This window comes from Pediculus humanus, genomic scaffold (genome assembly GCF_000006295.1).
Source record: "Pediculus humanus corporis 1103172107372 genomic scaffold, whole genome shotgun sequence".
NCBI classification, from domain to species: domain Eukaryota; kingdom Metazoa; phylum Arthropoda; class Insecta; order Psocodea; family Pediculidae; genus Pediculus; species Pediculus humanus.
The window spans coordinates 219,530-237,588 of NW_002987000.1; the positions used below are offsets into that span (position 1 = coordinate 219,530).

General features: G+C 26.2%; 2 protein-coding genes across 2 annotated transcripts; both read right to left on the reverse strand.

The window, feature by feature from the left end:
- Positions 1 to 756: 756 nt before the first annotated feature.
- Phum_PHUM018070 (GTP-binding nuclear protein RAN1, putative) lies at positions 757 to 2,204 on the reverse strand (the record flags this gene model as incomplete). Its single annotated transcript, XM_002422782.1, has 4 exons — positions 757 to 958; positions 1,051 to 1,163; positions 1,259 to 1,373; positions 1,993 to 2,204. 4 exons carry the CDS (start codon positions 2,202 to 2,204, stop codon positions 757 to 759), a joined length of 642 nt encoding a protein of 213 aa, XP_002422827.1.
- A 288-nt stretch (positions 2,205 to 2,492) lies between these two features.
- Positions 2,493 to 5,994, reverse strand: Phum_PHUM018080 (DOM34-interacting protein, putative; the record flags this gene model as incomplete). The annotated part of the gene is given in 12 exon segments (XM_002422783.1): positions 2,493 to 2,660; positions 2,754 to 2,976; positions 3,055 to 3,295; positions 3,373 to 3,565; positions 3,639 to 3,897; positions 3,910 to 3,965; positions 4,003 to 4,230; positions 4,302 to 4,688; positions 4,770 to 4,928; positions 4,954 to 4,986; positions 5,052 to 5,186; positions 5,266 to 5,994. 12 exon segments carry the CDS (start codon positions 5,992 to 5,994, stop codon positions 2,493 to 2,495), a joined length of 2,811 nt encoding a protein of 936 aa, XP_002422828.1.
- Positions 5,995 to 18,059: the final 12,065 nt, after the last annotated feature.

An 18,059-nucleotide genomic window follows, 5' to 3' on the forward strand; every position in this document is an offset into this window, starting at 1 on the left:
AAATAAATAAATAAATGAAGTTGTTGTTTACAAAAAATTTTGGCGGACTCTTTGATAAATTTTTTATTATTATTATTATTAATTACATAAAAAGGCAAACCATTGATTATTTATTACATTAAAAAAAAAATCCTTCAGTGTTTTTTATTTTTAACAAAAATTATTTTAATCTAATAAATAAATAAATAATTTAAAAATTTGAGGAGGCCATTTGATAAACGACAAAAAAAATTTTTCAATCAACTTTTCATTCAAATTCAATTCGATGAATGAATGAATGAATATATTTATAATTACACAAATAATATATATATTTAAACATATTTAGGCACGTTACAAAATAACAACAACAAACAATTATGTATATATATTCGACAATAGTTTAAAAATTAAATTTTTAATTATATTATTAATAATAATAATAATAATGAGTCTAAATATGTCTTATTAAGAAGAATAGTAGTAGGAGAAAAACAAAATAAAATTATTAATTTTCCACATTGATTGTGATTATATATATATTGATAACAATTACTTAAAGCACTATTCGGTTATATTAATTTTATAAATTTAAAATTTACAGATTAATTGAATGATGACTTGATTCATTTACTTCCATTTTTTTTTTTCTATGTAAAGTACTCAACAATGGCAGTGTAAAAAGTTAGTAAGATCAATAAATGTAATTTTAATTTTAAGGATTTTTTTTTGTGAATTTGTGATGTGAACGTGGATTTTAAATTGTGTTAATAATAATCAACAATAACATTTTCTTTGTAATCCGCTTGTACCCCCAAAATTATTTAATATGGGTCCTTTTTTCGATTTATCTTTGAACCCTGGTAATATTGCTTTGTCGACTGCGGAATCCATTCTTTTCATAACCAAATCTAATAGTAAATCGATTGCTTTGGCAACATTGTGACCTGTCGCTGCACTCGTTTCTAAATATTCTAGTCTATCGAAATGAAAAATAAAAAAAATTTAAATATTGTTTTTTATAAAATTTGTATTAAATAATTTTTTCTCATATGTTGTAATTTAACACACCCGTGTTGTTGAGCGACATCTTTTGCTCTTTCCTCGCTTATTACTCTTTTCTCTTCTAAATCGCATTTGTTCCCACATAAAACAACATCGGGTTGATCGCAATAGGCATGAGTCTGAAATTTCATGGTAGGTATCATTTATCACAGTATTAGATAATAAAAAATCATAACAAATGATTATTATTATTATTTTTTTCTGTTCGAATTACCCTTAATTGGTCCAACCAGTTTCTGATTTCCAAAAAAGACTGTTCGTTAGTTAAATCGAATAATAATAAAAAACCCATGGCATCCCTGTAGAATGTTCGTGTTAAACTCCGAAATCTAGTCGTGGAAAAATAATAAAAATAATAATAATAATAAAAATAATAAATTATGTAAATAAAAGTGATAATTTTAAAATATTGCAAATGTGTTATGTAGAATATTGCATATCATTTTTGTTTGCGATTAAAATTATGTGAAAGTGTAACTTTGGGTTATTGTTATGAATCAAGTTATTTTAAACTCTTTTACTTTTTACACTGAAATTGTAATGAGATATTTATAAATGAAAAGTTGAATAAAGTTTAGTTTTTGTAATTATTTAAATTTTTATTTTAGTAATAGGTACTGAATATTACATAAGCGAATATATTAATGAGAAAAAAAAAAAAAAGTTTATTTTCTGCCGATTTAAAAATGTTAAATTTGTAAAAAGCTATAATAAAAATCATGCTTTCTAATAAGAGCAGCTTTTTATTTAATTTTAATTATTAAAAGCCAACTACTTATATCAATAAAATTCACCTCAATATGATTTGTTGTCAGGTCCTCCTTTTTTTTATTTCATTCACCTACACAATAGTAAATTAAATAATTCATTTTAAATTTTAAAAATGAATATTGAGTCTTGATAACAAAATCATCTATACAACATGATATTATTAAAAAAAATATTTACCGTTCTTGTCCAGCAGTGTCCCATAATTGTAAATGAACCCTGTAACTCCTTCCTTGTATTTTATATGCTAATCTTTTTTCACGGAAATCTATACCAACGGTTGATATAAATTTGTGATTGAACGTACCGTCAGTGTATTGATAAAGAAAACTTGTTTTCCCTACTCCCGAATCACCCAATGCAAGAAATTTTAATAAATAATCATAATCCATTTTAGAATATGATTACTTATACGTATCGAAATTTAAAAATATAATTATTATTAATTAATTAACACAATAAAACAAGTCTCGAAATGGAAAAATTAATAAAAATTATCCTACTAATTCAAATGAAATTTTTCTCTCCTTCCATATTTGAGACACTTTGGTAAATAACAAGGTTGCCACCTGTTGAAACATAAACATTAATCGAGGGAAATTAATCAAACATGGACGCGTTTAACGACAAAATTTTTCGTAAAATTTTTGTTTTATTATAAAAAATTTTAATTAAAAAATTTATGTCAGTGTTAAAACAGCTCTTTTCGCGGCTTCGAATTTTCTCTTTCTTTTTTTAACTTTTTCTTTTCTTTCGATAGTCGCATCCTTGAATAAAATAATTCCTTCCTTCAACTCGATATTTCTTTGGAGATACAAAAGCCCATAAAGATTAAATCCTACGGTATCCTAAAATAAATTACACCAGTGCAAAATATTAACGAATTCTATAAACAAAAGTTTTTTTTTTTTGCGTTTCCTTAAGTTTAATAAAATATTCACCTTGAGAGTGTTAAGTTGCTTATAAGCTATTTTTTTACATTTTTTAATTACGGGTAATAAATTTTGATTGCTGATGATTGGTCCATGATGAATCTTCAATAAAAACACAAGAACTCGAATAATAGTTTCGACACATTTACCATTTTTAAGAAGTAAAGGAAATAATTCTAACAATTCGCAGACTGAGGAAAATGGTAAAAGCAGCAATGTTTCTTCCAAATCGCTGAAAACAAAATTGTAAAAGGGAAATTAATTACAAAATCAATAATATTCAACTCGACAAATTTTTCAAAAGACATACCTGGACCTTATTTTAACTAATATTTCAATCATGAATTCTTCGACAGATTTCGCTTTGTAAGCAGTCATTAGTAAAGGAAGCGAAGGTGGTTGTGCATTTTTATTACCCAAAGCAACTTGCTTTTCATAATTGTCAAGAGCAACTAAATATTCTTTGCAGACTTCCAACGATTCAAGAATTTGTTCGGCTCCTTTTTCACTTCCGACTGTTTTTCTTGACGGAAGATTAATTTCTCCGAGACCTAAATTTAAAAGTTTTGTATTTAAATTACAACTTTTGAGAAAAGTATGAATCTTGTATATACTATTTAAAATCTACCTTTTACAACTGTTTTAACATCCGTTGCAAGTTGCTCTTCCTCTTCTCTGGCTCTTTCTTCCTCCGCTTCGTCTTCCAACACCAAAGGCTCTTCAGTCCTTAGCATTAGCCTCACTGCTCTGTCAGATCCAGTGGATGCGACATAAAGACCATTTGGACTCACAGAAAGACACCAGGCTTCTCCAAAATGTCCCTTTTTGGACATAAGAAAAATCACTTTAATAATTGCATATTTAATATTTTTAATATTTCAGTTAAGAGCTTACATTTAGTGTAATTATTTTTTGAAAATTATCCGCGTCCCACTGTTTTATTTTGCCATCTTTTCCGCAACTGAAGAAATAATGAGTTTTGGGAACGAATTGAACAGACGTTACGGAATCTTCATGTGCGAAAATAGACTTATGACAATCGCCAAAATCTAAACCCCATATTTTAACATTTCTATCAGCGCTACCAGTAACAATTAAATTGGAATCTGAACTAATGTCCATGCAATTAATATTAAGTTTATGTCCGTAGAAACTTAAAAAAAACTGCAATTTAAAATAATTTCTATTGTATAAAACTAACAACATAAATAACGAAATAAACTGAATTTACTTTTTAATTAAAAAATTAAAAACTAACCTTTAATGTGTCGCAGAAAAAAACTTTTACCGTCATGTCTAATAGAGCTACAGCAACATACTTAGAATTAAGAGAGAGTCTAACGCAAAGAACAGCTTCATCTACTTTTAATGTTTTCTTATGTAACAATGAGAGAACTTTGGCTGACAAACCAGAATTTTTGTCTTCGATTAAATCAAAATCCCAAAATTTTACAGTGCCGTCATAGCTTCCTGAAACGCATCCTCTCTAAAAAAAAAAAAAAAAAATTATGTAAGATTTACATATTTACAAAAAAAACCTTAAATTATAAATCATACCTGATTAGCCATGAGATACACAGAAGATACTTCTTTTTCATGAGCTGGAATAGTTTCAAGAATATCGGATGAATTTAAGTCTAAAATTAGCAATTGACCATCTTTTAAACCGGCTATTGCATGTCTATCACCAGGAACCATGCATAATGTAGTGACATAACCGGTTTTAATTGTTCTTAAACAAGCAGTCGATGCTCGATTCCACAATTTAACAGAATCTCCACTTCCTGTTACGATTGCCATATTATCAGAGCTAAAGGTAACAACCCTTACTTCAGAATGATGCCCTTGTTGAAATATTTTTCTTCTAAAGGCAGGTTCTGATTGCTTAATATCAACAGATAATGTGTACACTTCTACACTGTTGTTATTTAATGTTATTAATACCTTAAAAAAAATTAAAATTATTTAAAAATTTTCATTAGAAATAAAATCAATGACTAATTGAAATTTATATTAACAACCTACCCTAAGTTCGCCAGTTTTTCCTAAAATTAAACTACTCGATTTAATTTTTCCATTAACTTTAATAACAGGAAGACGTTTAACAATATCTTGTAATGCAGGAGTGTCAGTGTTTTCATCTTTATGAATTGAATTATCAGTACTAAAAATTTCAATAATAAACTGATATAAAATAACCAGAATTTACCGTATAATAAAAAATATTCAATGCTAGATTTACCTCGATTTTTTGTTTTGCTTTTTTTTTCTCTTCTTTAATCTTCTCAGCGCTTCTAAATGAGATACAAAGGAAAATAATTCTAATGTTCCACTATTTCCATGAACAGCTAAGATTTTACCACTAGCATCACATGTTATCGTTGAAACTCTCCCAGTTTCTGAACGTAAAATAGATCCACACTTAGTACTATGTAATGGAGTCTGCAAAAAAAAAAAAAAAACTTTATGAAAAAAAAAAAAATGATAATTTTAATATTAATGTGTAAGTAATAGTACTCACCAAGCCTTCAACATTTTCATCATTTACTAAACTCAAATCCTCAGTTGGTTCATTAATCTTTTCATTTGATAATTTCCAAACTCTTAGCTCACTGTCGCCACATCCGGTAACCAAAAACTCTTCGTTTCTCATTAACACTATACTCCACACTTCAGTTCTATGTCCTAATAATGTTTTAAAACAATGATTTGTATCTAAATCCCAAAATTTAATACTAGTGTCTTTGGAAGCAGATAACACTATATTGTATTCTGTCATAAAGGAAATAGATGTTACTGGAGATGTGTGTCCACATAACCTACAGACTCCAGATTCAGCAATAGTATCCCAAACTATAACATTTGTATCATTCGATCCAGATGCTAATCTATGGCCTTCACTGTCATATGCTAAACAAGTTACAGTTGATTTGTGTCCGGAAAAAACTGCGTTTGTTTCGGTTGTTTCTAAATCGTATGTTTTAACCGTTCCATCCCTAAAACCAGCAGCTAAACTTTTTTTGTTCGGATTAGCAATTAAGTACGTGACAACGGTTTTTTCTCCGTGTAAAACAAGGGCTTTTTCAACTAAATTCATATCCCATATAGATATATTTTCACAAGCTCCTGTTGCCACATATCTTCCTTCTTGATTATTCAAAGTAATCCAAATACCATTACATTCAGAACTATTTATCAGGTTAAATGATGTAGAAGGAACGTACCGAAGATATTGTTTAGTGATAGGCATTTTGTTTCAGCGTAAATATATAACTTATAAATCAAAAAAGTTATTAAATTTACTTAAGTAGTAAGCTAAACATTATTTAAATTTTATCAGGTTAATAAATAAAAATAAAAAAAAAGGTACGAGTTCGTTAATAACGATCCTAACTTTAAATAACAATAAACTAATGATTCGATTTATTAAATATTAATTATAAAAAATATAAATATATATATATACTACTTAGAGAACATTTTCATGATTGTAAGTAAACACGTGCTTCTAAGAGTTTTTCAGGGCCCTAAAAAATTAACCGGTAATCATTTTACTTCGATTCAAATAATAATTATTGGCTATAAAATATTATAAATATTTTTCTTTATCGAATAAAAAAAAAAAATTCTCAAATGTAATTAAATATATTTATTAATAATACATTAATTTTTTTGTCTCTCTTAGGTAAAGCATCGATTTTAAAATATTACACAACACACGTGGAAATGAAACACACGTGTCTGTTGACACGTGCAAGTAAAATAAAAGAAAAGAAAAAAATTTCATGTTCAATGTCTGATATATAAGTTATGAATAATACTAAGATGTAATTAATGCTAAAAATATTCTCGGCAATACAATGACAAAAACATTAACAAACAATGCATTAATAATATTCAACTGGCTGCACCTTCTCAATTTTCTATGGGAAACATAGAACGACATAAAACAAAAAAAAAAATAAAAGGGATGGTGCAAAATCTTTTATTCAATGAGAAATGTGCTTGAAAGCAATACAAAAAAGAGAGAGAGAGAGAGAAAATACTTTTTACATTAATGAACTTTTCTTTTTTATTTTTAATAAATTAAAAATTTTATTTATGTAGTAGGGAATCAAAACAAACACACAACATATTATTGTTATTAAATAAAAAAAAAAAAAAAAACATTTTAATTCATGACACACAAATGAATATAAAATAAACCTATCAGGTAAATATATTTTATAAGAAAATGAAAAATAATTATGTTATCATCATTCATTGAATATTTAAAATGTTTCATCATCAGGTAATGATGTAATCAAATGGAAATTTTGAATTTCAATCAATAATAAAAAAAAAAAATCTTCCCCATAGTAAGAACAACAACAACAACAACAACACCATCACCAACACCAAGTTGTTGCAGGCCAATAAAAATCTTAAGGACCGAACATTATCCAATACAAGTAAAAAAAGGGAAAAACGATGCTGTAGGTAAGCCACTCCTAACCGAATGCCAATCGAAATTGTTACCGGGTTAAATTATATTTATATTTAAGTTTCTTTCTTTATAAAATTTTTTCGCCATTTAAATTAAAAAATGGGGGAAATCATATAATAAAACTATTGCAAAATTTCATCCACCTATTCTTAATAATATTTGTTTTTTTTTTTTTTTTAAATTCCACAAACCGTAAATAATCGTAATCCGACGTAAGTTCCGCCATCTTAAATCTTTTATACAAAATAAATCAATTAAAAATAAATAAATATTCGGTTTTAAACCAGGTCGTGCAAATAATATTTAAAAAAAAAATGGCAAATACGACTATTAAAAAAACAATTTCACGATTAATAATAATAATAACCCCTAAATTAATTTTAACCGCCATTTAAAATTTTCATCCCCCTTAATAATAATAATAATAATCTATTAAATATATATTTTTATATTAATTTACCTTATAATTTTTTTTCCCAAGATTTTTTTCTTCTTACCTGTAACAAAAACAAAATATAAAAATTTTACCGTTAATTTTTTATTTTTATTTTTACTTTAATTAATTAATTATTAATTAAAAAATAAATAAGTAAATAAATAAATACTCTCACGTTTTTCTTTTAATTTCTCATTAGATAAAGAATTTAATTTTTTTAAAAACTATTATTATTATTATTATTATTAATTTTATTTATATATATATGTTTTCTACACTAACCAATAAATAAATTTTCTTAAAGATATACCGTTAATAATAATAATGATAATGATAATGATGTAACGATAGGATTTTATTTTGTATGTTACATTAACCAATAGTGTAAGAATCAAACATGTAGGTAAACTCCACCTTCTTCCCTCATTCAAATCCTAATAATATTAATAATAATATTTAAACCGACAGCACATGTTTTGAAATCTACCTCCTACATTCTAAAATCTACATTCTACCCTGATAATTTCTTCAAATTTTCCAGTTTTCCAATTTTTTTACACTGAGAAAATAATTTGTTAATTTCGTGGGTGGTGGTGTTGTTACTGATAAGAATGAAAATACCTCCTGATAATGATAAATCATTTTTTTTACAATTCTTAATATTTATAAGTTTAAAAATTTTCAAAATGAAATAAATATATTTAAAAAAAAAAAAAAAAAAAAAAAAAAAAAAAATTGGATAAAAGGAAGGAAGGAAGGTTTTCATTGGATGAAGAGAGTCTAAGTGTTCTTCATGCATGATAGGCGAAGACGATTATCGATACTGTAGGTAAACTCCACCTTAAAAAAAATTCTTGGATTATTGCAAATGGTAACAACAACAACAACAACCACAACCACAAATTTATATTTATTTTAATTTTTCATACATTAAACAAAATAAATAAATAAATAATTTTTTTTTGAAATCATCGACATGTATTATCAATATTTTAATAATAATATTATTATTTAATAAATGGATATGACGTACACAAAGGAATTTTTCATTAAAAAAAAAAAAAGGTTTTTTGTTTGTTTGTTTGTTTGTTTGGAAATAGTTCAGTTATTTGGAGAGTAAACGAACCCTGGGAGGGGAGAGGAGAGGGATGGAAGGGGGCAGGGAGGGGAGGGGGTAGTAGTAGAAAAAAAATTTTTTTTTTTTTTTTTCTGGAAAGATTGTGTTGATTCTGCACTCGACTTTGAATAAATGACGTTTTCAAAAAGTTATTCTAAAAGCATTCACAAACAGAAAAATTACCATACTCATTTGAAATTCCAGGTTGTTTACTCTTTCCCTCTCTCTCTCTCTCTCTCTCTCTCCTTGTACATTCAACGTTAATGGCCCTTTCTTTCATTTGGATTATACATATTTCTATGTCTCACGTTCGAAAACTTTTTTTTTTTTTTTCGAAAAAAAAAAAAAATTCTAGTTTTTTTACCGATTGTTTTTGAACCCGTGAAATCACATGCGACTAAATAATAACCAATAATAATTGATTTTAAAATATTTAAATTAACCGTTTAAAATCTAAACAGTTTACTCACGCGTCGTGTTTCGAACATTTAAACAACAACAACAAAAAACATTTAACACATCCTTAAAACTTTTTTTTTTTTATGTTTTTCACGCTTCCTTTTATTTTTTTTTTTTTTCGCTATAATAATAATAATAAATCGGGGGAATGAAAGAATAGTTTTTATTAACAAACCGACCCAAAAATTTGGTAAAATTAATAAATTAAAAAAAAAAAAAAATCCATTTGTGGGGTTTTGTTTTCAACAACGTAAAACGTTTTTTTAACTTTAAAACAAAAAAAAAAAAAAATTTTTTTTTTTTGTTGGAAGGGGCCCAAAATTTTGGAAAACGATGGGGGGGGAAAAAAAAAATTTTTTGCCCAAAAAAAAAAAAAAAAAAAAAAAAATTTTCTCAAATTTACATAATACGCCGTACCTTTTTTATTCAGGGAACAAAATTGAAAATTGTTTTTTAACCGTCTTGGGGGGAAAAAAAAAAAAAAAAAAAAAAAAAAAAAATAACGTTAAAATCTATTATAAAGTCATAAAAAGAAACACACTGAAGGAGTTTTTTTTTTTTTTTTTATGAGATTCAACTTGAAATTGTTCACTGACCCAGTGTGTCTCCCACCACCACCATCACCACCACCACAACCCTCTTTTTTTTTTTTTTTTTTTAATTCACTTTGATGGTATTTAAACAATCTACTAAAACAAAACCTTTTAAACTTCTTCTTCACTTTCTAAGTTGCCTTTTTTTTTTTTTGGGGGTATCCATACCTGAAATTTTTTTATTACAACAACCACAACAAAACCACCACCACCTTATTTCGCTTATGTATTAGTGAGAAATCGTCGTGACACCTTTAATAATAATCATTTATACAAAATGAAAGAAATGAATGAATGATCAATATTATAATTAATAATAATAAATAAATAAATAAAAAGGGGGGAAAAAATCATTATTACAATTGCATGGGATTTTTTTTTTGGGGGGGGGGGGCGGGGAAGGGTTGTTTAGTTAAAAGAAAATTTCACTTTAAAAAAATGCGAAAAGGTCATGACCAAAAAATTTTTTTTATTAACGATTTGTTCAAAAAAAGACGTGATAAAAATTTTCGGTGAGTTATGTACATAAAAGTCAAAGAATGAATAGGAAAAAAATAAAAAAAAAAAGAGTCGCGGACATTAATATTAACTTTACATTATGTTTTCCTTTTGCTGACCATTAAAAATATCGATTTCGTTTTTTTTTTTTTTTTCTTTTAAAAAAAAAAAAAAATTTATATATAAGAAACCAGGTAGTAGGTAGTTAGACTTATACGTTATTTAAACATGGTCGGTTGTATCGTTTATATATACACACACACACTAATGTTTGCGGTACCATAGGAAAGGTGATAAAAAAAAAAAACTCAAAATAAAGGTAAATAGTTAAAATTGATTGTATAAACTGAATGGGGGCTTCAAATCACCTGGAGAGTTCACATATATTTTACTAAACTAACCATTAGCGAAACATAAGATATTGCATAAAGGTAAAAAATATTCTTTGTCAAGCCGAAGCACTCACACTTACACACACACACACACAAACACAGACACAGGCACACACAGGCACACAGGCACAATATACTGTCCCGTCTTTAACTTTTTTTCATCAACAAGTATGGGGATGTCGTTTTTTTTTTTCAGGTTGAATTTCAAGTGTTTTACTTTATCCGGCTTTTAAACAAAACCGTTCCGACTCTTTGTTACTTATTTTAGGCTTATAGGGTAAGGTTAAAACTATGCCTTTTTTTTTTTTTATTTTCAATTTATTATTTACGAGTTAACATCTCGTCAAATTATTTCTCACGAAAATACCTTAAAGCAAAATCGACTAACTTCTTAACAACGAAACCATCTTATTAAGGTTTTGTAATTTGTTATATCGCAATAAAATCAAACGTTTTTTCTTTCTTACCTCTCTCTCTCTCTCTCTCTCTTTATCTTAAATCATTTTCAGGTTTATGTATAAGAAAATTGCAACTCGATGAAATGAGAAAAACAACTGAGGGGAGGGGAAGGGGGAAATTATTATTATTTTTGGTAGCTCACTTTTTTTTTTTTTTTTTTTTTTATCGAATTAAAATGCGTTAAATTTATGAGTTATATAATTTAAATTATATTTTATAACTCATGTCATACAATTTTTATTATAGGAAAAAGAAAAGGGAAAGGAAAACATAACGACAAACATCAATAATTCATTGTTTGTGTTTTTCAACAACTGTCGACTAACATCAAATAACTAAACGTGAAGAAGTGAAAGAGAGAGAGAGAGAGAGAGAGAAGAAATGATGACCAGTAACAACAACAATAAAAAATAAAAGGTGACTTTAGTTAATTTATTATCTATTAGAGTTACCCCGTAACATTTTAAGATGGACGTTAATAAATCAATTTTTACACATTAATAATTTACTCTTTTATTGTGACTAATATATTAATTTAACCCCAAGGCAATTTTAATAAATAACCTTTTATATTTATACATACATACACGCTAAAAAAAAAAAATTATTTTATTAAAACAATTGCAAAATTCAAATAATTCCAACACAATCTATTCGACACAACCTATTCCTCAATTATTATTATTATTATTTAAACATTTGCAAGGTTGAAATTTAACTTACATACACATACACAATAGGAAGAAAAAGGAAAAAGGAAAAATAGAATAAAAACCAGTGAGTTGTTGTTGTTGTTGTTATTGTTGTTGTTGTGTACACTTTGAATAATAATAATAAAAAAATATATAAATAAATAAATAAATAAAAACAAGTGAAATAATAAAAAAAAGTAACTGGCAGCAGTAGTAGTAAAAACTATTCATTCTTTTTTTTTCCTTTTCCTTTTTTTTATAAAAAAAAAATTAAAGTATAAAATACAGGAATGAAATGTTTGTTTAAAAAAAAAAAAGAGTGACATAGACAGTGATTAAAAAAAAATAAAAGAAAAGGTAAAAATATGACAATGACAAAAACATGTATGTATGCAGTTAGAAGCATCCATCCATCCATCCTATTTAAACAAATAATAATATAACTAATACAATAGAAACAACACAAACAATGTCTATTTTTAAAAAGCTAAAAAAAAAAAAAAAAAAAAAAACTTATTTATTTCCATTTTTTTTTTGATCTGGTATTGACATATTTCCAAACTGAAACGAATCGATGCCATGGAGAGTAGTTCTCGTGTTTTTTTTTAAAAAACATTTTTCTATTTTCTTTTCTCTCTCTCTTTCTCTCTCTTTCTTCATACACATTCACACCTAATAAATTATATTTTTTCCCAACTCTCTCTCTCTTTTTACATCGATTCGTTTAATAATAATAATAACGGTTTAAAAACATTGAGTTGTTGTATTAATTTATTAATGTGTGTGAGTGCGTGTTTTAAATAAAAATCAAACAAAAAAAGCTAAAATTTTCCCTTTTCGCAATTATTATTATTATTAACACGTCGAACTTTGATTTTTTTTTAAAATTATGTTTTGTCTTTTGCCAACAAATCAAAACTTATAAATTATTATTATTATTGTGTGTGTGTGTGTGTGTTTACACATGTGGGTAATGGTAAGTTTATGATTTAACATTAAACCCCGCATTTAAAATTTTTTTTTTTTTTTTTTCGCTTAAAGGGAAAATTTTTTTATCCAGATAACTGATTAATGATTTTAAGCAAGTTTACGCCTTCTTTCTCATTTTTTTATTTGTTTGAATAAAAGCGGTGCGTGTGTGCGTACCTCGTTTAAAGCAGAATATTTTTTTTTTTTTTTTTTTATCTTACATTAATATCTTGTTTATAATAACAGAATTAATTTATCTATTCGACCTTTTAATAGAAATTAAAATGCTGGAAAAAATATATATATAATAATAAATAAAAACGCGTTATTAATATCTATAGCCCCCCCCCCCATCTTCCCTTACTCTTCTTTTAGTGGGGGAAAGAGAGAAAAAGAGAGAGAGAGAGAGAAAAGAAAGAAAAATATGATGATGATGATGATGATGAAAAAAATTTAATGTGTTCGAGTTTGTGTGAGGAAAATTGGATGGTGGTTGAGGTGGTGGTGGTGGTGGTTATGGTGGTAGTGGTAGTGGTAGCGGTGGTGATGGTGTGTAAGTAACACGCACACGCCATTTATAGGTAATATTTAACCGATGGATTCTTATCAATTTTTCCCTGGACATTTTTTTATCAAATCACGATCGAGTCAATTAAAAAACTAAAAAAAAATTTTTTTTTTTTTTGCAACGAGATCCTTTTTAAAAACGTGACTAATTTTTTTTTTTTTTTTTTCATTCGAAATGATAATAATAATAATAATAATAATGATAATAATAATTCTCAATGAAACTGGAGTAACGTTTTTCTTTCGATAAACATATTTATTTTTAAAATTTATCATTTAATATTTAAAAACAATAAAAAAGTTTAATAAACTCAAATATTATTATTATTATATATATTATTATTATTATTATTATTTATTTTCTACACATTTTAAAGACCAAACAACATTAAAACTCCCCGTATTAAATTCATTTCAATATGGAGTCACATAACTTGGAAACAAAAAAAAAAAATAGTTTACTATCGGTTTGCCAAAGATTTTAAATTACGCGGGACGTGGAAAAAGAAAGAAAAAAAAAAGTTCGAGTTTCTTTCTCGTTACCGGAAATCGAATGCCTGACCGATTTTTAAAACCTAAACCAAGGTTAACCTTTCGTGATAAAAATTATTATTATTATTATTATTATTTTAAAAAATGATTAATCAGCAAAAAAAAAAAAACCTGGAATATTTTTAAAATAAATTTATCGATGGAGAAAAACGTATATCGAACATTCTCGCGTACAAATTTTTTTTTTTTTCGAAATATAATTTTCTCATGAACCTGAATCTCGTTACTATTTCTATCAGACAAATTCTAGAACTTTCGAATGAGAGATAACAAAGCAGGAGCCTATGAGGCAAAAGATAACCATTCACTGGCTTATTATATTTATTTATCTTTTAAAAATAATATTTTTTTCAACTTTTTTTTTTTTTTTATTTATAAAATGATTTACTTTTCAATACGTATATCATTACCGTCGAGGATATCTTAGATTTTAATAAAAAAAACTCGAAGTAGGGGGAGGTGAGGCGTTTTATTTTATTTTATTTTTTTTTTTTAGTAGGCACCTTGTTAGTGTACCTTAATTTTTAAATAAAAACTTGAATACTATGTTTAGCTAATGGAAAAGTATAAAATTAATAAAAAAAGAAGAAAATTTTTTTTTTTTTTTTAATGTTATATACGCATAACCGTTTATAATGGTTTGTGCCGAGATGTTTCGCTGGTGTTTCACTTTTGGATGCTCATGAAAACTAACCTTAACAATAGATTTTCTTGTCTTGATCCACGTTCGTGCCCAGCTTATGCACGAGTATTTGGTTATTACTATTCATGGGCACCGAGCTATGAATTTTCGAGGTTTTTTTTTTTTTTTTTCTCTCTCCATTGGTCAAATTAATTGTTAGTGCATGAAAATATCTTTCTTCGGCATCCGCGTTTTAAATAATTAATAATAATAATAAAAAAGAAAATTTTTAATTCTAGTCCGATACGAAAATAACAATCAGGTTTCGTGGTTTAAAGTTTTTTTTTTTTTTTAAAAAAATAAACAAACGGGGATTTCGGTCCGAAATTTCTATCTTCTGCTTGTGAGTGTGACTATTATTGTTTTAAAAAGGATAACAATTACATTACTGGATTATTTTGGAATTTTTTTTTGTTTTTTTTTTTAAATGGATTTATCATAAATCGTACGTTAATTTTTAACCGATAACATTTTTACATTGTTGTTCCCTAATTTTTTTTTATCCACGAATAAAATATAAAATTTGTAATAAGAATAAGTGATTATTTATAATTAATTTGGTGAAGTGTTGTGTCAATGCATTGTTGATAAAAAAAAAGTTAAAAAAAAAAAAAAAAAAAAAAAAAACAGTTTAGGAATCCCGAATCGGGATGAGGAAATTCGCGGGACGGTGACCGATATGAAGCTTTCGGTGGCCTCTCAACCACGGTTAGGACTCAACGGCCCCGGTCCGGACCTTAAGGTCCATCAACCATTTTGGCCGTCAATTATAATCAAGTAATTATTATTATATATATTTAATTCATTATTTTCAAACCTTTGTTTGTTTTTTTTGGGGGAGAGGGAAACGGGGAAGAGGGAAACGGACCAATATTTTTCACACCGTTTGTTTTTTTTTTTTTTTAAAAAAACTTTTTTTTTCCCCCCCCCCCCTTGTTTTAACTACTTTTCTTTTCATGCTTTTCTCTTCCTAACAATTCCCTCATTAAACTTTCATTTTCCCTTTTCTTAAATGTTTTATTTTATAAAAACAAACCACACTTAACAGAAAAAACACATTTTAAAAATATTTGACTTGATTTTAGGCAACAAAGGATTTTCCATGACACAATATTAATAAAATCCATCGGTGTGTGTGTGTGTGCAATAGTATTATTCATTCGGGGTATATGAGTCAAAGGTTTTAAAATTTTTTTCAATTTAATTAAATTAACTTCATAAAAACAAGGTAGCGTTTATAAATAAAATGAAAAGTGAATAATAAGCTATTTTTTTTCTCTCTCTCTCTCCATAAGTTTTGTGTTGGAATGCAAAGACAGCAACGTTCATTTATTAGTTTTTTATCAGTTTAATAAAACTCGCCTTCACACATCATTAAATTTACAACCTATCATTGATACCATTTATATTATAAACGTATTTGATTAATTTCCAACTCAATGTTTAGTTAATATCATAAGTTAAATAATAATAATAATAATAATAATCCTTTTCTTTTATTAATTCAAACCATTAAAACAATTTTTATAATTTATTAATTTTTCCTTAATATCTTTTTTTTTTATATGGGTAAATGAAATATTAAAATGCATTGTGTAAAATGTGAAAATGAAATTTTTTCACACAAAATTTTACAATTATAACAAAAATCAAAAAGAATTTATACTTATTTTTTAAATCTTTTTTATACAAAACATAATTCTTACATGAGTGTAAATGATTATTATTATTATTATTATTATTATTATTTTTTATTTAGAATTGAATTTGACAGTAAAAGTACATGTTGATTAATGTGTACCCATAAGAATTATAAAACCATAATGAATGGATGTTATAAAGTGAAAATAATAAAATTTACTTACAATCATGTGTGACCTTATTATTATTATTAATAATATTAAACATGATATATTTTCTGAAAAAGATAAAAAGTCATTTTTTTAATTTTTTTTTTTTTTTTTGAACATATATGAAATTATTTAAAATTTTAATATGATAATCGGTTTATAGATTTTTGTACATAGCAAAGGGGGAGGGGGAAAAATAATTAATTGAATTTTTTTTTTTATTATTAAAATTACTCTTACATAAAATTTGTTTGTTACGGGGTTAATATAAATTCTGAAATAATTTCATCGAAACCTAAAAAAAAATCTGAATTTATTAAAATTTCAAAATGTCTGACATTGGTCGTGGTGAGAGAGAGAGAAAAAAAAAAACGAAAAGTAAATAAATTTTTTTTTTTTTAATTATGCATTCTTACCTTTACAATATACATAAGTTGGAAATCCAAGCCGCCTTTAAGTCGACACAGTCATAATTTGTTTATTTATTCATTCAACAATGAGTTTTTTTTATAATTTATTGATTCTTTTTCCGTTATTTTAAACAATTAACGCTTCTTCTTCTGAGGGCGGTTCACGAACTAACGCGGTAAAAATTTTATTTTAGAAGGCCCAGAAAAATGTTATTCAGAAATCTTCAATTGGGCTACATAGATTGTTAAAAAATTTTAGTTCGCGCGTAACATTTTCCTGAAAATAATTATGATTGTAAGTATTTACTGAAAAAATATTTAAATAAAAACATTTTTGTTCTTTGTAAGTTAAATTTTATTAAACAAACAGTCGGAGAATTCATTTTCAAAATGAATAATTACTGTCGTTGAACTTTTTCACCGTTGGGATTTGATTTCATTTTTTTTTCCCAAGGGATTTTTAGGTATTTGATTTACAACCTGGTCAGCAATAAAAATATGGCGTCTCAAGGGATTTATTTCATCGTTTGTTAAAATAAGGTTATACTTTGTACCTTTTTTTTGCTGTGTTATTGTAACAATACATTGTTGGAAGAAAATGTGAGCATGCAAATACATCTCTAAATTTTCTACAAGAATCTCTAATGGATTTACATTTCTTGTATTTCTCAATAATAAGGTCAAACAAAATTTTAGGATTCTTAAACTTGTTTTGTATAATTACTCTCTTGATATTTTTTTCAAATGCTTTTATTGCCGTCATATAACGTCGACAGATTTTTCAACTTTTTGAGCAAAACAAGTGAAATAATTTCATTTTGCTTTACTTTCAGATTTTATATCATTGGTTACAAAAATAATAATTTGTTGGTTCAATCTTTGATGGCTACTTTGTACAAGTCATTGTATAATTAAATTAATAGATAATGTCTTCAGAATTCATTTAAAAGTTGGGATCTTTTGAGATATTTTAACATCACTTGCTGAATTTCTTAAAATGAATTTTCATTTTTAATCTTAGCTTTATGAATGGTTACTTTTAATCATTTTTGACCAAGTTCTATAATATTGTAATTGGTGTTTGTTGGTTTTAATGTTATTATTACTATAAAAGTTGTTCATGGTATAGAAAAACTGGCTGTTTTTACAATTA